The sequence below is a fragment of the Symphodus melops genome, assembly GCF_947650265.1.
Source record: "Symphodus melops genome assembly, chromosome: 17".
NCBI classification, from domain to species: domain Eukaryota; kingdom Metazoa; phylum Chordata; class Actinopteri; order Labriformes; family Labridae; genus Symphodus; species Symphodus melops.
In genome coordinates, this window is record NC_136707.1 from 19,287,600 (window position 1) to 19,306,935 (window position 19,336).

The following is a 19,336-nucleotide window of genomic DNA, read 5'->3' on the forward strand; positions in this document are numbered from 1 at the left end:
TTTGATTAACCCTTGACAGCTGAATCACACAGTCGCTTTACAGTAATTTGATCACTGTCTTGTTAGTTTTAGCTAAGAAAACGTACATTTGCTTGATTAGATTTCTCTCTACTGGCTCCACAGTTTGCATTGTTAGATATTTATATGTACTGAGTATAAGTTGGCACGGAGACACAAACGAGCATGTGGTATACAAGTTTTACAATCTCGTGGTGTACTGTACACTCATTGCGCATATTTAACTTAACTTGACAAGGCTGTTAATGTTTTCTGAAACCAGGCATGGATCCCAACAACCCTCTCTCTCCACGTCCCCTCTTCCCTCCAAAATGCCCAGCTGTCTCTGCAGTAGACAGCTGCTTCACGGCTAGAACGAATCTCAGCTGTCGAGGAGAGCTGTGGGTGGGGGGTTGGTGGATTTTGGGGGGTTGTTTTCCCCCTAAAAACCAATGACAACTCTACGTTTTGCTAGGCACTGAGTTGGGTGGAGTGTGGAAAAATGCTGACAGGGTGCAGATTTAAAGACACAAACCAGAGGCTACAGCTGTCTGTGTGTTTACAACCAAAGTGCTCTGTACTTCTGAAAAGGGGAATTCTGGGGTCACGTCAGTGACGTCTATCTAAATGTCTATGCAAAAAACTTTCAGTAGCTTGCATTGAAAACTGTTTAGCTGTCGGGACAGAGTGTGTTGGCACTTTAATAAGCTTAAATGTCAGATTGACCTTAGTTAATTATAGTGTATTACAAACAGATCAGTAGAAAAGATGAGACTTCAAGCATACAAAAATGTGTATTGCCCCCTTTTTTGCTAAAAAGTGAGTTTTACATTAATGATCGCCAAGTGCAATTACTCAATATACATAATGTATAAGTTCCAAAAGTTGTGATTTAAGGCACCAGTGGCCTAGTGACTAGTTTAGGTGCACCATGTACAAAGACTAAAGTCCACAAAGTGGGCAGCCAGGGTTCAAATCCTGCCTGCGACTCCTTTGCCTCATGTCATTCTCTCTACCTGATTTTCCAACTCTATCAATCATTCTCTCTCTAAAGCACAACAAGCCCCAAAATGTGTTTTCACTCTTTGAAGCTTGGATGTTCTTATTCTTCAGAAGTGTACCATAATTAATATTTACTTCCTACAAATCTATTTGAAAAGTTGTGACTCGTTCATTACAAAATCCAACAAGAGATTTTTCAAAAAGCCTGCTGTCGAATGTCCTCTACAGCACAGAAACTCCCTTAAACATGACTCACTACCTGTTTGTTTTTTTGCTCTAGTGTTCCTCTGTTCCGATGCATGCTTCACTTTGTAAAGGTCAGAGGTAATTTAATCTCACTTCGGTCTGCTGTTACAGAGAGCAAACGAGGTCTCTGGACTCTGATCTCTGAGCGTATTCTGATCAGCCTGGACAGCCTGGCTCTTGATCACACAGCCAGTTGTATTATACATTAATTTCATATTGCATAACCAACAACAGCATCTCATTACAGGCCACAAAGGATCAGGATGTAATCACAATATGCTGCTGTTCTCCTTTTTTTTTGTAAATGAAGACAATATGTGGACCCCGTGATACAGTGTCATCCTCCATGTAACAGAGACCTTTTGGTGATGTTGTCAGTTACATCTGCTTTTGTGTTTAAGAGTCACACAGAGGCCAGTAGCCATGTTTTCACTGTTCTCCAGTATATAGAGAAGGAAGTTAAAAACCACTCTAGTCTGTGAAGGAGACTACCAGTGAACATTGTTTTTTTATTTTTTAAATTATTAAATAAAATTTATTGTTTCTGGTTGTACATCTCTTAATATCTACAGCTGTTTCAAACATTGACCACATCTTACAATTCTTTGACATTTTTGTTTGCCATTCAGACCCACAATAACTATACTCTACTATGTTGTTGTACCGATTAAAGTGACTTTTTATTTTATGAACGTATGTCGCCCTCTTGTGGTGGATGGTTGTAATCACTCCTCTATAACGCTCCACAGGTGTCTGACGTTCTCCTCCTTTCCAAGCCTCATTCTATGGGAATAAAAAAACGCTCATCGTTTGTATTAAACTTCACACCTGTTTTCTGTCAGAAACAAACTGAACGTGTTTTGTTCACTTTTAATTAACCGTTGCTTCAAGCTACGTCTCATTCATGCATAATCTTACCCAAGAAATAAATGCATTCGAGACTTTGCTGCAATCCTAATAATTTGTTCAGATGTTGCATGTTCACCTTCAGTGAATTGGGAGCCTATACCAAAAAATAAATCTGTTTTCCTTATTGCTAGAAATATCTCGTTTTCGTTTAGCGTTGTGTGTATCTTACTTGAAGGTGTAGGTGTTCAGGTTTCTGCCAAATTTTATAACCAGGTTTATTGATTTTCTGAGTAAGTCGAAACCTACTTTCGACTTACAATTGTACCGTATAATGTTATAAGGCTCTGCAAGCTCTAAGTACACGAACTTTAAGGGTTTGCTATTTTTTGGACAGCTATTATCAGCATCATATTGGCGTTCCTCCGTTTCCCAACGGGTCTATATCTTGTCTATATGTTGTTGGGGTTTTGGACAGAATAAGACAGCCTTTTCTGCCTTCAAGCTCTCTGCAGTGCAAAGTGCAGCGTCTGTGCGTCCAGATTGTTTTTGCGCTCACGGTCGCGTTTTGTGCCACATCACATGTCATGCAGCTCCAGCGCGCAGAGCTGAATCTGTGGTCCTGAAAAGAGCAAGCCTTCAGCAGCAGCAGGAAGCGCTTCTTCCGCAACAAAGGAAACGAGCGTATTTTGCAATTCGGGAACATTTTGCCCTTACTTTGGATTGAAAGGTGTGGAGGAACATGCTTTCAACGCACAGGTGAAAACAATCTGTTCATTAGCGCGACTGCAACTTTTCACTCCTACACCTTGAGCAGATTCGCGCGAGAGTTCGTATTGTTGTTTACAGGTTACGGTCGTAAGGATAGTTTAGAAAGCTTGTGAAATGTCACGTAAGAAGGCAGCCAAAGGAAAAGCCGCGAGCAGCAGCCCGTCAGCAGGCAGCCCCACTGGGAAAGGAACCGGGAAATCTGCGAGGAGCAGCCCAGCCATCGTCCAGATGAACGGGGTGGTCCATCCCAGCAGACCCTCCATCAGCAACAGCAGCGAGTTTTACGACATTGCTTTTAAGGTAAGTGGCCTGGTGCTGTTCTGTTTACGCACAAAAACATGCAGCAACTCACATAAAAGTGCGTCTAATCCTGTAATCTCACACTCAATGATAACAGGCTCGGTGCAAATGATACCAGAAATGTTAATAAACTATACAGATAGATATGTATATTTAAATATAGAAAGGGTAGAAATAAACACGTAGTAAAATGAATATTGAATACATTTGATTGTGTTTCGTTTTACAACCTCCTTTTATTCATTAAACAGCAACGAGCTCCTGACACCAGCTGTGTCAATATTCGATCGATAACAAGGAAAGGTGCACAGCTCTGCCACAGACGACAAACAAATCAGTCACAGCAACTGGGTTAGAGCGTGTTTCTCTCAGCAGCGGGTTATTGGGTTTAAAGGGATCTTTTGGCGTGCTTCGCTAAAACCAAAATGTGAGCACTTGTGCGAGTAGAGAAGTGTCACTTCACCAACAACGCAAACAGTTTTCACACCCACAGATTCTCAGTGTGCACTATCATCACAGATCCAAGGGACTTTGTGCCACCTCCTCCTCCATGGTTTGAAGCAGCTGTTTGATGTGAGTGCATGAATGCTTTGTGTTGCTCTTTTTGCAGAACAATTGATTGTACCATCCCAAACCTCTTAAACATGTGAGCTGCAACAAGCCATTATTTTATTGAATAAATTAATCTGATGGTAATTTATGCTGTAAGCCTTTAGCCATTTGAAAGTTGAGGATCACATCTTCCTGAGCCAAACGTGACCTCCTGAGGCTGCTTCTTTTATGAAAACAACCATGTTTTAAATTAGTGTGTTTTCCAAAATGCCACAAAAGCAGCAAATATTTACAATAAAGAAGTGAGAACCAGAACGTATTTTACATTTTCCGTGAAAAATCACCAAAAAAAAATCAAAGTATTTTGCTATTCTTTATTCTTTGAATTGTACCTTAATTTAGTTGTATACGTTTTGCATTATCTATGTTCAGGCCCATTTACATCCAAATTCCTCATTAACCATGTCTAAATATAGCTGTTGTACCTACTTTGATGTTGCAAGACTGTTGCAAGGGAAGCATATATACCTCATTACCAATGGAGCTCTGCAGCGATGAACCTTTACTGTTTCCCTTTTTCAAACACTCCAAATGCAGCATAGCATGCACCATGTTCTTATTTACTGCTCCTTCTACATTGAGTCAGTGATAAAATTGATTTCCATGATTTATTTAAAAAAAAAAAAACAAGGGCAGGAAGAGACCTGGTTCCTCCTCCTGCAAATATGTGTCTGCTGCAGCCTGCAGAGAGAAGAAACAGACAACAATAAAAAGAGAGAATATTAAAAGCAGAAGAAAAGAGATGATGATGATATAGTAAGACATATTAACACCGTACAGTGATCGTATTCCACCTCTTCATATACCTTTCCTCTCTGTCATCTCGTCTCTGCTTCCTCTGTGCACCCAAGAGACCCTCTGGATTTCTATTATATTAGGACTCTGAGTCGGAGTCCCTGGTGACATTAATCACATCAAACCTTTACATTCATCTTCAGAGAGATAATGTAAGAGTGTGTTGAGCAGCAGGAATGAAACCCATGCAGCACTGTGCATTGAGATGGTTGAATTTGTTGTCGCACTCGGAGAATGGACTCCACTGATGGATATGATGACACACTCGTATGCCAACTCTACTGGCTGAGCACCAGAATACCAGGACAAATTTAACTGAATGATTCAAATGTTCTGTTTTATTTCTGAGGACTGATAATGACAGACTGATCTAAATTTACAAATATGAGCAAAAGATCTGACTGGTAATGTTCTGTTTTCTACGTCCCTCGGTGCTTGTATCAGTTCTGTCTGACATTTACCTTCCATCGATTAATCAAACAGGCCCGAGTTCTGTCCCCCTGCGTCTCCTTGTTTCTGCTTCATAGTTTCACCTTGTAATCATTCATGGCTGAGCTCGTCTCCATGTTTCCTGTGCAGGTGATGCTGGTCGGTGACTCTGGGGTGGGGAAAACATGTCTACTGGTACGTTTTAAAGACGGAGCCTTCCTGGCCGGCAGCTTCATCTCCACTGTGGGCATCGACTTCAGGGTGAGTTTAAAGTTAAAAAAATAAAAATAAAAAAAAACACAGAAAGAAATGGTCAATCCGTCTCACATGAAGCACATACGGTCTTGCCGTGTTTGAAACTATTCTTTAAAACAGGTTACACTAATTGGAGCTAGCCAGTGTCTCTGCATGCCCACAGGCTATGTAGATTCCCAGCGTGAGAAGTGTCACCACATAGGATATTGATTTCTTTAATTAGTTTGACATGCTTTAGTTTTGGAGTCTCCCTGAGTGATAATTTTGTGTCTCTTGTGCTACTTTTGTGCTCCCTCCTGGGCAGCAGGGACAGAGCGTGTCCATCTTCTTTTACTAATGATCACACTCAGGTGTGTCTGTGGGCCCAAGAGCCAAAGACAGGCAATCAATCACAGCAACACAAACTGCAAGATACAAGCAAAGAGACTATAACTGGCCTAAGATACCAGAGTCATGAGGGCTACAGTTAAGCCCAGACTTTCTGAGGGAATGAGCGTGCGATTGCGGATACAACCTGTTAAAACTCGAGCCAATAAGTTGATTTATTTGATTTATTATCAACTTTATTTGTAAAGGGCCCATGTACAATATTAAACATAAATGTTGCCATTTGGTGTATTGCACCGGAGTTAGCTCAGAGCTAGTTTACATCTGCATTCCCTTGAAAAACTGAGACGGTGGTGCTTAGCTAGCTTTTCAGAGAGTGAATTAACAGCTGTCTCAAAGCATGTTTACACCGTCTCTACGTTCAGATAGGAATCTGAAGACTCAACATGGCTCAGCTTCATCTTGACCTTCAAAATGACTTAATGACTACTTATATGCACTAGAACCCCTCATTAGCTGTAAGCATAGTTTGATGTGCAAATATGATGCACCTCCCTTCTTTGGAGGGCATACGTTGTTCTTTAACTCAAACACATTTTGTTTTGCACATTTAAAATTTTCATTCTGCTGATCTGAGCTCTTGTTAAAAGGGTGCATGTTCCTGCTCACCTTCCATCAGTGCTTCCAGCAAGTGCATGTCAGTCGTTCAACAAACCCTCGTAAGCTCATTGGAAAAGCTTTATGTAGGTTTATCTTGACTTTTTCCTGCGATCCGTCTGCTCCACCTTAAACTGTAAATTAACCTCTTTCAAAAATCAGTTTAAAGCTCTGAAGTTAATACCATTACATAAAGTGTAAGTGCAATGTTAGAGCCTTTATACTCTCGGGAGGCAGTCTCGCACGGGCCGCCACAGTGTGCGTGTGTGTACCCTGTGTGTGGGTTGGATGACTTTGTGGGTGGATGAGCAGTTGATTTATTTACTTATGTAACACCTCTTATAACACTGTCTGCAGACCTGATGTACATTAGTCCTATCTAAGCAAACCAGAGACCTTCATTAGCTCGATGTGTTTCTTCCTGATGGAGGGAAATGTATAAAACTCATGAAGTTTAATGCTTAGTCTGCAGTACGCTTTTGTCATATTGACTTATTATTTAATTACAGCTTTGCACCGTGCTGTCACATGAATCATTTGGTTATCATCTTCATGGCTTCTTCTGCATGGCTTCTCATTTAAAAGTTCTACTCTTGGTGCAATATGAATGATCTGACCTGACTCAAGGATCCTTCCTGGCATCTTCTTTTTTTCTTTTTTTTTTTGGCTCGTTAATAAGAAACAGAATTAAAAAAAAAACAGAATGAGCACACCACGCTCATGTATTTAAAGGTACTTTTTTTATCTAACTGTGTGTATCTTATAAAGACTGTCTGAACTTTGAGTAGGAAAACATGGAGGTTAGTAACTTTGTTTGTCTTCCCATGGATGATACACAGAGACGGAGAGTGATCGTTATTTTTAGGGAAGACAGTTTTCATTCCTTCTAGTTGGTGGGAAAGAGAGGCAATTTGCTCCGTACAGGGATTTGATCCGCTTCCCACTTCAAAGCTGCGGCGAGATGCTATGGTTTCTACCCCCCCTTGTTTATTGTGGACTCATCTCATTTAAGCCTCGGCATGTTCTCAGGATTACAGAGCTGCACTCGTGCCTGGTTGGGCTTAAAGTACAGTGAGTCAGACAGGAGAATTATTACCCCACAGCAAATTGCATTTCGTTATAAAATCTCTCAAAAGAGGGTTTAAGACAAAGATTGAAAAAACAAGAAACACCTTATTATATGAATTCCATGTGGATCTTAACCTTGTCTTTTTCCCATCCTATTTCTGTTCAATAAAAACTGCTTTACACGAACAGGAAAAGTAAGATGCATTTTAGCTGTACATGTAAATGCAGTCTGGTACTTTTCCAAAGTACTACAACTTTTCTTTATCAGAAACTGCTTGATACGAGCTACCAGGCAGACTTGCGTGAAAGTAGCAACGTGCATCACTGAGATTTTTGCTCAAACCAGATTTTGGCAGAGAACCAAAGAATTCAGTCATGCAGCATGTCCAGGCCTTCAGTTGCCATGGCAGTGCAGGTGCTAACCAACGTGCAGGTGACTGAGATTGACCAGAGGGCAGAGTTTGTCTTTGAGCCTGATTTTTTTTCTTTTCTTAGTTCTTGGCTGGTGGGAGTCGAGTGCTCTTGATTTTCTTTATTTCTTGCTTCAGTCTGGGGGGGGGGGGTTACAGGCACTACGTGAAAGGCATCAGGTGGGTGTTAATAACTCCTGCGGCTCAGATGGAATTGTGCTTTCTGAGTGAAAAGGACGTCTGATGTGTTCTTCATGCTCCAGCCTGCAGTTACATGTTTAGCTGAAGTATGGATTTGGAACATGCATGGGCACACACAAGCATACAAATGTGATGCTAGAGTTTCCTGGGGATGTATTGTATGCGTATTTGTCTCTCTGCATTACAACACATCGCATCACCTTACCTACTTGTATTTTCTCCAGCTCCCCATTCAGACAGGTTCATGGCCTGTCTGTGGGAGCCTTCTATAGTCTATAGTCTCTGGTATAAAATAAATTAGGATTAGCTCTGCTGGATTCACTGAAGGATAACCAGCAATTACCTTTCAGAAGACTCCTCCAAGTTTGTCTTTTTATCAGAGGCCCTGGCTCTGCAGGGCACAGACGACCAGATCCAATTCTCTAACAGGAATAAAAACACAGAAAGCACAGGGATGAACTGCACATTGATTTTTATAACTCTTAGTTCTTGAATTTAAATAAATCAGTTAATCAACAAACTACAGAAAGTGTGAAAATATACATGTGAAAAATATGAACAGAGACTTTTACATCAAGTCCCATGCTCGAGTAGTCTTCCTTGAACAACAAAAGATTAAATGGATTCTTATGACATTTAATGTACAGGACAGTGAAAAAAGGTTTTGAAGCAGAAGGGTGCACACAACATGCTTTTTCAATTGTGTTTACAAGTAATAATGTGACATTGAGTGCTTTGCATCAAGCCCCCCCAGCTAAGAATGGTTTCCAATGACTTTTCTGACTGCTCCGGTCTGTTTATCAAAAGAAACAATAGAGAGCCTAAATGACTGAATTTCACTTTGTAACACCTTTAAATGCGCAAGAGGCCTGAATAGCTGTTTCAGCCACTGATTTATCACCATTAATTAAATCCATACACTTCTGATGACTTGTGGAATCTGAACTCCTCCAAAACTGCTTCAAATAATCAAGTAGTGTTGTAAAAGTTTTCAAAGTAATTTTGGCGTTGTGTTGTTTTCACTAAGTCGTCACCGGTTTAATTCGTTTCCTGAAATTGTGGCAGGAGCATTGAGCAGGGCTGTTTGTTTTTGTTTTGGCGGGTTGCATTATTTATAAACCTAACCTTTTTCAAGATTTCCAAAGAAAAGCAAATCACACAATCTTTACTTTCTCACTCTGTCTGTGGCACTCGGGTCCAGCCCTAGTTTGAACTGAAGAATAACTGTAAATCTTTGACACCGGTGATAAAACTGGCCAAGTACTGTTGTAAAGCATTTTGAAGGTTTACACTAATGATGTCAGTGTTGTGCCAGCAGACATAATCGCTGTTGTAGAAGTTGTAAAATGATTCTCAGTAACCTTAACCTTGGAGGTTTTTATTCGCCCTGTATAGCGTTGGTCTTCTGGTCTTCACCACCCCTCCCCCTCACTCCTGAATTCTCCTGATTATATCCGACTGCATTCTTGCATCAGGTCATCTGGCCTCTCTGCCGAAAAAACAATGGGGTGCTGGCAGGAGAAACTGGGATAAATCAGAGTGAAAAATGTGGCTGTTTGCATTCACACATAAAGTTCATCCTGAAAATATATCTGGAGTTTTCTGGTGTGAAAACCCTACAATTTAATTCAAGTAGGGTTAAATAGTGTTGTTGTGGAGAACTATTTTGAACTGTAGATTTGTTTTTGTTTTTCTTTCAAAGTAGGCAGAGATGGGCACATGCGGTCAAAGAATTGCAGTCCATGGAGGGAGCTGTCCGTGGTGCTGATCTCCCCCTTGTTCCTGCAATTTTACAATCTATGAATCTAGATTATTTCAGACAGTCTTCTATCTTAATCTGCTGCAATCAGATTGTCACACACTGTGGGAGCAATATCAATTTCCCATGCTGTGATTGTCTAAATCCATCATAGTGTCAGATTGTTTAGTTTTTCTGTCACTTTCCAGCCAAGCTTGCTATTCAGCATTTTGAATGTATTCTCATCAGAAATCATTTATGGCGTTTTTGTTTGGTCTTCTAAATGTTGAAGCCTGAAGGTTTTCACATGTAAAAAAATTCCCACATTCACAAATAGCAGAAGGGACTTTGGAGAATTGAGCTCAGTTGCAAACATAATGAGTCCCCAAAGTTGTTGACCAAAAAAGAAAAACGATATTCTCTGCTTCAGCGAGGATTCTAATGTGCTTATGGGGGTCGAAATGTCTTCATTTGAACAAAGCCTGAGGTAAAATGTCTTTACGAGTCAAAAGGAAGGCTATTAGACGAGAGAAATAGGAAAAGAAATTGTATTGGGACAAAACAAATGCGCTCATAAGGGTTGGCAATTTTCAATAAATACAACATTATATTATATCAAAACAAGCCAATCGTTCCTTCTCTTTTTCCCACAAAGATCTGCCTCACCTTATGACACCGAAGGCAAACAATCCTTCTATCCCTCAGCTGACGTACATCCAGTGTTGGTACAGAAGAGTAGCACCAGGGAGCTGTCTTCAGCTGTCAGTTATGTCGACTGTGCCCGATTGACACACCTCTTACGCAACCATAGAGTTCACCTCTCAGGTCCCTAAATACCTCGGCTTGTTTGACTCAAAGACACGGCTCTTCTTGGCACCTTGGAGGAATCTCAAACATTGGGGATTTTAGCGATGGCAGCATCGGTCTGTTGATCAGACTTCTCTACAACTGTTGGATGGATTGACATGAACATGTATACAGAAACTCACGGTTCAAAGAAGGTAAACCCTTATGACTCTAAACCTTTGGCCTACCCTCCAGCACCAGCTGCAGGTATTTCTCAGATGGATTGTCATAAAGTTTCATGCAGACATTCATTGTCCCCAGATAATTCATCCTGATAACTTTTTCTGCTTGCACTTCCATGAAGTTGACAACTGAGGTGCAGAATTTTCATCCAACAGTTGCGCAGACATTTTGCTCACATGTATTGCTGTTTCCAAGTAGGATCCTGCATCCTTATGACTCTGCTCTCTCCACCTCTAAAAGACACCAATTTGTAATTATTCTATGAAATAACTCAACATTGTAACATGGATTTTCATACAACTTTGTGCAGACATTCAGTGTTCACATATAGCACGTCGATGAGACTTTTCCTCTTGTGCCATGTTTAGGTTCACAAGTAAGTTTTCGTATAAATATCTCAGCAATTTTGTATGGATTGACTGCTGGCAGTGATTAGTGGCTTATCTCCACAAACCCAAACAGGATGGATTGTGATAACTTTTCACCATACCCGATCAGTGTTTATTCCTCTGATACCTTGATTTTTCAATACAAATGCCAGTTAAACTAAAGGCGCTCCCGTTAGCATCACTTTAGTCGCCTTGGCAACTGCCCAAGGTTTTATCATTGTGACCATCTCTTCTTGCTTATTATGGTCTGTTCAAGTGGAACATCAGCATCTCTTCTTCCTGTGTGCCATTCTAAAAATTCAATGCTTGACCATTTTTATTATTCATTTATGATCCTCTCTGGCTGAGATGCCTGTCTGGTCTGAATGCTTTGCAATTGCTCAACTCGTATTGGCATGCCATGTCCACTACAATGTTATAGTTTTCACACAGATGGATAATTTGTCACCTGAGGATAAAGAGAGGGTTGCATACTGTATAGTAGGCAAATAAAGTAGGTGACAACAGACCACACTCTGCAGCTAACATCAGATCGACAAACGGCTCCTCCCTCCCATTTACTTATAGTACTGTCTCGAGGAGTGGTCGATAAATGTTCCTGACAGGTTAAAGATACATGGGTCGAACCTGGCATTCTGATTTATCTTACCTTGTTTGTAGTCTGTTTTACATAGGACCTTTATCTCAATGATTACCTTTGCAGCCCAGCTTCAGCTTCATGCCTTTGTGAGCTAAAGCTGAGATGGATGGGTTTGTGTTCATCAATGAAAAACAAGTGAGGACACACATAGCCAAAAAGTTGCAAAATGTCAGTCTCAGACTGGGCTGAGGTTTGTTGTTTTGTAGACATGTTTGTTTTATGTGTATCAATATCATCGATCAACGTCGAGCTCAGAAATATATCAGCCAATAGAACCATAGAATCAGATTTTTTTTTTTTTTTTTTTTTTTTATCGCACTCAAATCTGGATATCTGTATCCACTCCAAAAAGCCCATCTTGTTCGGGCCCTATGACGTCCTCCTGTACCCTCTGTATCACGAGTTTCACACCTCACTGATGAAGACAAAGCATATGTATTCCAGTTTCCTTTTTTACGCACAGCAAGCGAGTTTTACTCGTAACAGACGGCCCCTTTGATTCAGATTTCACGTCCCTCTGATGTTATTTTTGGGTGTACTTGGTATGTATGCGGGGGAGGGGACTATGAATCAGGCAACTGCAAAATGATCAGATAAGATTACTTAAAGTGGGGAGGCTTTCTGGCACAGCGCTCCTGCATTTAAGAACATCACTGTTATAAGCCAGAAGATTCTTTGACCTTTACCCTCTGCTACCCTGAGCTAGAAGAAGTGGGCAACATGTTCATTATTTATCACAATTTAAGCCAAAAACAACACATTGTCCTCTTTGAAAATGATCTGATAACTTTATTCAGTTCGAGTTTTCTCTTTTTGTAAGTAATGAAGTGAATGAAATGGATTTTAATTTAATTGTGCACTGAAACTAAAACGGAAGCCAGAAAACTGTCCAGTGGGACCTGGGTCAACTGTCTGGTGCGGTGTGTTGCATCTGTCATGAACAACTACTGATCTAAAACACTAACAAATTAGTTTGTGAAGAGGACCATTAAATAGTTAAAAAAAAGGGGTCGTCATTTTCAGCGAACAAAATGGACCTTCTAAGAGGGTGTGAGCGTTTCAGTGGCAGTGAGGTTTGGTTTGTTCACCTGAGGGAGTAAAGAGGAGGGAGACGAGGCGGCTTAATTTAGTCATGAAGGGGTGAACCTGCTTTAAAAGTCTAATAACCAGAGTCTGAGACCTTGAAGACGGCACAGGAACATCTGTCACTCCTTATTCACTCGCCATATATGCTGCATGACTCCTTTAAAGTAATGAGGACAGAAAGGTGTTCAGGCTCCTTCACTCTCTGTGCTGTAATTATGAACCCAGGTCCCTTAAAGAGTATATAATGTACATGGCAGCAGGCTTTTCTATGCATCTCATTTACTGTCTGGTTTACTAGAGAATTATTTCATCTGAGTTTCCCAGCATAAAGGAAATACTGTAGGAGGAAACGATGCAAAGACTCGACACATCGGACTAACTTTGAATTGTCCTCTCGCTCCATGTATAGAAATGAATTGATTAATATTGAAATGTTTATTAATTTTATTCCTGTGTATCATGGCCATGTTAGCTTTTTGAGAAATACATTTGTATGTTTATCTGTTTTTATTTGTTCAGTATCTCCATTTATGAGAAAACATTTCAGTCCCTCTGGACCTTTTTCATTCGTGTTCCTGATCAGATTTGCCAACCGTGTATCTAAAGTAGAGGGTACTCCACCCAATGTGTGCGCACAGGTATAGGATGTTTAATCTAAGTGTGAATATCTCTCCATCGTCAACAGCTACATGTGCAGAATCCCTCACCACACAATCAGCATTAGGGGGAAAAAACACAAGTCTCGCAGCTTTTCTAAATCATTCAGAACAGTGTAATGATATGAACCACAGTGTTTGTATTTTGCAGTATCAGTAGGTCTCTAAAAGACCAGACCTTCTTAAAGCATGACATGCCCTAAAATATCAAACAGTCAAACCAGCAAAACAAAGATGAAATGCTGGAAATCAGCAAAGCAAGTGTAAGCCCATAGAAACCACATTTGTCCATCTTGCAGCATTGACGGGTTTGATATTAGGTTCCAATCAATTATTAGTAAAGCTCCAGTTCATAACACGTTATCTCTAAAGACCATTTACAAAAGAGCATCATAATTATCAAATACAGAAAAGAGACTTAATGTCTTAAGATTTCAAGTAAAAAGATGATTCGATTACTATCAGTATGTTGAAAATGAAAATATCAGAAATAAAGAAGCACACCTTAAACTAATTCATTTTGGATAGTTTAAAGTCTCATTTTTTACCTGTACTTTATGATTTATTTCCACAAATCAAACAATCATTTTATGTCTGTGATTTGTTGTCTGATACATGCAGTTAAATCAATTCCTTCAGCACCAGATGTTGGGCTTTCTTCTGCACTGTGTGTGTTGTAACACAATGTTTGTGTTAAAGGAGGCAACACATCTCAGTCTGAAGCTTTCCCGCCTTAAGGTGTTTGATGGTCTTCGTCATACCACCTGAAATTAAAGCTGTAAACATTGATTTCTTGCCTGACCTCTGACCCTCATAATGCTTTAGGCCAATCATCCCACCCAGACATGGCATTCTTTCACATGTGAGGTCGTTTTCTGTTGTTTGGTCAGCCTCTGGTAAACATTGTGCTGTGGTTGCATTGGAAGACTGAGCCTTGCTGGTGTGGTCAATACCATTGATAACAGCTTTGCGGCTAAATGGGGTGAAAATGAGCTAGAATGTCAATTCCCTGATTTTGTTCCCACCCACAGACACGATAAAGATGCCATTAGATTTTTACGCTCAGCTGAAGAGGCTCCATAAAGTCTGCAGATGTTTTGATGTATTTTTTTTTAAATTACATTAAAAGTTAGAGCCGCTCATGAGATACAAATCTATCCATCAATAGATCATTGATGGAAGACTCAGTATCATGGAGTGAGATACTGGTCTGCTTTCTATCACACATTCAGCAGCACATTGAGAGGCTGTCAATAACGCTCACGCACACATGTTCACACACAATGTACAAACTCACACCGATAACAATGCTGAACAGATGTGGTAACTGTTAATGAATCAGGCGACATCCAGGCAGGCAGCTCTCATTGTTAGCTGCTTCGCGTACATCACTGGCAGACAAATAAAAACTGGCAAGATCAGTGTGGGTTTGGATGCAGGTGATGTGTTCGGATGCAGACAGACTCACTGTAAGGCTCAGTAATCACTGCCCCAGTGAGAAAAAGGATTAAAAAATAAGCTGCAAGGAGATGCATGCTGATAACTGAATGCATGTTTTCTGCTGTGCTTCTTGTGTGGAATAGAGCTGCAACAGCTTTTCAACTAACTGATCAGATGTTGGAAAGGCAAGTTTACATAAAGTTCACAGATATTTACTGTATAGCTGAATATCCATTAAGACATGCAGTGTACATTTAGTCCTTGAAACATGGGTTTCCAATGTCAAATTAGGAGCTGATCATATTCTAACCTAGCTGAAATATGATCCTGTATTTGAGTCTGAACCAAAGGAGTTTTTGGAGAAACATAGTTTGTACTTTAGATGTTCATTTAAAGTACTTTTATCTTTATGAAGGAGCACTGGAGTGCGATCAGTCCTTTGAAACATGGACTCATTAGCCAGTCCATCTGAAGCCCCTAAAATACATAAAATGAAGATCATCATGACAGTACTCACTTTTGTCTCTGACACACGTCTGCCTTTGTTTGGCAGTATTATATTAACGGTGGTTGCTTTTACCTTCAGTCTCCCGTGCACTAACGTCATCGCTGACGTTTGATGTTTGGAGCTCAGGCTATTTGACACGCTGCGTTTTGAAGTATTTGTTTAGAGGCAGAAAACCTCTTTGTTCTTAAAGCTCCACAAGGTCGTCATCTTCAGACGGCATGTTTTTTGAGACAATGACTCATGCAACAAGTGGATGTTAGTCATCCCGTCATTACTGCGGCTCATTTGGAGGTGAAAGCTAGATGCATTTTGTCTTGAATGCTTTTGCATAATTTAGTTTTTAATGTTTCCTTGGTAATTTAAAACGGCCAGCAGTTGTTTTCCTTTTTTTGCAAAATGGCGATGATTGTGCTGTTTTTTTCTTTTGAAATTGCCTCCCAGCAGGAAGCAAAATCTGCTTGATTACAGAAGCACAGAGAGCTCACTGTTTTGGCTTTGACAAGGATGCTAATGGAATTTGTTTGAGTCTCTAGAACTATGATGCTGAAGACACAGATGAGGTGTGAGTGACTGAATCCCAGTCGTCCTTAAAATGCATTCATTGTGTGGATTACAATATCATTTGTCTCCCCTGACTCGTCCTACTTATGTGTAACCAAGTTTAAACCTTATCTTTACAGAACAGCTCTCTCATTGGGACAATAAAAATCGACTCATCTCATTCTTATTTCAGTCTTTCAGTGTGTCTCTAAAAAGGATTTAAGATGTTTAAAGCTGTAAAAAAAAAAAAAAAAGAGGTATGAATGAGTGGCTACTGGCTAAAGTGTCTGCACATTTTACAGGACAAGTAATGAAAAGATGAAAAAAATCAGACAGCAGGCAGAGAGGCAGCTCTGGCATGTGAGCGGACGATAGCAAACCCAACATAGACGTCAAGCTGTGACTCGGTAATTGCATCTCCTTCTATGGAAGCTATAGCTCCTCTTTCATACCTTCTCTGTCAGCCTGCAAATCACTAACAATCTCCAATCTGCAGGTTTCTGTCTTTCACTCGTTTCAAGCTTCCATACATTTTGATGTTATTTTTAAATGGAGAGCAGAGGGAGGGCTGAGTGATTCTCCTGCATCCACCCTTCTGCAGCCTGCCTTCACTGAGTGGGTGCAATTAAAGTGCCAAGCTTGATGAAGCCATCAACAGGCTGAAATGTTTCCCCTGCTTGCAAAATAAATTAACCAGCTACAGTGAAAACTCAGTCTCGCCGCAAAACGTAAAATCTTGTGTATGTGTATTAGTATGTTTACAGGCTTAATTTAAAGCCGTTTTGCTGCATGTTTTTTATGATTTGTTGTTTAATTAGGGATAAGCTGTTCTGTTGTGTTGTCATACAAGCTGCAGCTGGTATTGTATTAAAATTTGTCAAGCATTTAATTTTCACTTGAATGGCTGTCAAAGTGAGAGCGTGTGCACATGTGTAAATCTCTGTGTGTGTGTAATGGATGGGGGTTCACTTCTGCCCGGGGAGGTGTTTGTAATTAATGACAAGCCGCTTTGCCACCTGCTGCCCTAATGTCACAGGGTTCTGCAGAGTCAAGCCCAGAGGAGCAGCATGAATTATTAACCAGGACATGAAAGAGGTGTGAAGTAAATGTTTGGTGGATGAAAACATCACTGGACCAGGATGATGTCCTGACTGGTAAAGAAACGTATAGGGAGGAGAGAGGGGTGTTGTTGTGGTGGTTGGTGAAAAACGTACTCAAAGCAGCTGTGGTAAAAATTAATGAACTATCATAAAAAAGATTTTAGTAATATGTAAGATATTTTCTGAATTAAATCATAAGATGGCCGTACTATATCATCAGACATTGATGCTGTGTTGAAGTGCTGACTTCTCTGACAACAGTGCACCAGTCAGTATACCTCCTAAGTTTTGATTGTGGTGCGAAATAGCTAGTATTTGTTTTCACCAGAGAAGGTAGTCGCTTTCAAGGCAACTCATGGAACCTAGAGCAGCAAGCAAAGCAAATAGTTACAAGTCAAGACCTTGTAAATGATTGACAGATTTATTGGCACATCCACCGACTTGACTTGCTGCTCATTTGGGCTAATTTCATCATTCAAAGACGTATATCCTGGTCCCTGAGAGATGGCGTCTCCAATGGTGAATAATGCACCAGCCGCCGCTGGAAAATCTTTTGTTCCAATTGAATTGTGTTTGCATTTTTCAACCACCTTAAAATAGAAAACTTCAACACACTGAGTTGATCCATTTTTGACAATGTGGCATTTATGCTGGTTTTGGTTTGTAGGGACATTTTTTTGACTCCCTTTTGAATAGTTATCCGATCTGCTTTGTTTGTAATGATGTTATCGAAAGCATGAACTCTTTGGTTCATCCTGTTTTCGCTGAGAAATCTAAGTCCCCTGCTCTGAGTTGTGTGTACCAACAAAATAACTGCAAACTTTTTAAATTCTTCCAAATCCCTTTACGCATTACACACTGTGCACAGTATGTTTGTGAAAGGGTGCCATACGGTGTCTTCTTGCTCAGTGTTATTCATGCATGTCCTCAAGATGATAAAAGATGGACTACTCGCTAAACAAGTGGGCAAAAAACTCACCAGGATATCTTTTAAGTTAACATTACCAGTCAGTACAGGTCATCACATCCGAAACTCAACAATTCTTCACTGGTAATGTGTTTGAAGGAACATCAGAGTGAAGTCGAAGAGAATGATCCCCTGATGCTGTGCCAGCACGAATGTCAGCTCTGAAGTAGACAAAATGGGATGTTGATAAAGATAAATTGGTTTCTTTCCTCCATAGTGTCAATTATCCTGGTTAATTACATTTCTTACTTATAGGAGCCAATGTCACCAGTCAAAGGTTTCTCCATCTGAAGGTATTTACGGAGAAGTCTCGTTTTGAGAAACATTTGGAGAACGAAAAAATGCTTTTGGGCAGGATGCTAGCATTCATCCAATGTGAGTTTTCTAACTCTTTGTGCTTTTATCTTGTGCAAGCAGTGCCTGGATTTGAGACAATGTGTCTCAGCATTTGAGAAAAACTGTTTTAAATCGCAACATATGCGTTGGCAGATATTTTGTGGAGAAGTCTGTGATCATGCTGCACAAAATAAGAATAAAAGTGTTTCTCCAAAAAACTGAAAAGCAAGGCGGAGAAGAGAAGAGGGAGAGACACGTTCCCGTCGGCCATGCTCCTCGTAGCTGTGTTTACATGCACTGTGTGTGTTTACTTTACATGGTGAACTGTGCTGTATACCACACGTGTTCATATATGCATGTCGCCAGGGAAGAATTAGACGACAGACAAGAAATGTTTGGATTTCCAGCCAACAGCTTGCCCCGCAGTCTGTTCTGTCCTATGATTCAGCCCTCACACATGCTCGCGGCGACCACAATGAACCGTATTGTGTAGTGTTGCCATCGCGTAAGTGTCATGCTAGTGTGTAAAATAAGCCCCTTAGAGGTCAAGGCTCCCCCTGTGGCCCTCGGCTGAATAATGGATCTTTGATGCAACATCTTAAAATAATGTGAGTTCCTTTGTGTATATTTACCGCCTAAGGGCAGGTTTGTCTCACAGCTATAGTGTTGATATGAGGGTGTTGCTTCAGGTAAAAGATCAAATAGAAATGAAACGTCGCTTTTTTTCCTTCAGCTATAATCCAAAACATGAACTGATGAAAAGCGATCTCTTCAAACTTGGCAGGTTAGCTCTAAACTCCTCTCTTCTCTGTGAAACCATTTCATTATTCAGTGTAAAGTGTTTTAGGAACATTCTGCAGCAGCACGTCGTTTCACAGGAGTCTTGGTGTCAAAGGATGAGGAAGCCTGCGTTCCTTCAGCAGTGAAGCTTTCATTGTTAAACGGCCCTAAGGCCCACTGCGCTTTCAATTAGTCTGTTTTCGGCTTCACC

At 40.4% G+C, this 19,336-nt stretch overlaps 1 protein-coding gene across 1 annotated transcript in view; it reads left to right on the forward strand.

The window, feature by feature from the left end:
- The first annotated feature begins 2,533 nt into the window (after positions 1 to 2,533).
- LOC306837792 (ras-related protein Rab-26-like) overlaps positions 2,534 to 19,336 on the forward strand; it is a 56,125-nt gene continuing 39,322 nt past the window's right edge. Inside the window, exons 1-2 of the mRNA XM_079365592.1 lie at positions 2,534 to 3,162; positions 5,149 to 5,259. Coding sequence (XP_079221718.1) covers positions 2,977 to 3,162; positions 5,149 to 5,259 — 297 coding nt within the window. The 5' untranslated portion in view covers positions 2,534 to 2,976. The remainder of the gene's footprint in view (positions 3,163 to 5,148; positions 5,260 to 19,336) is intronic.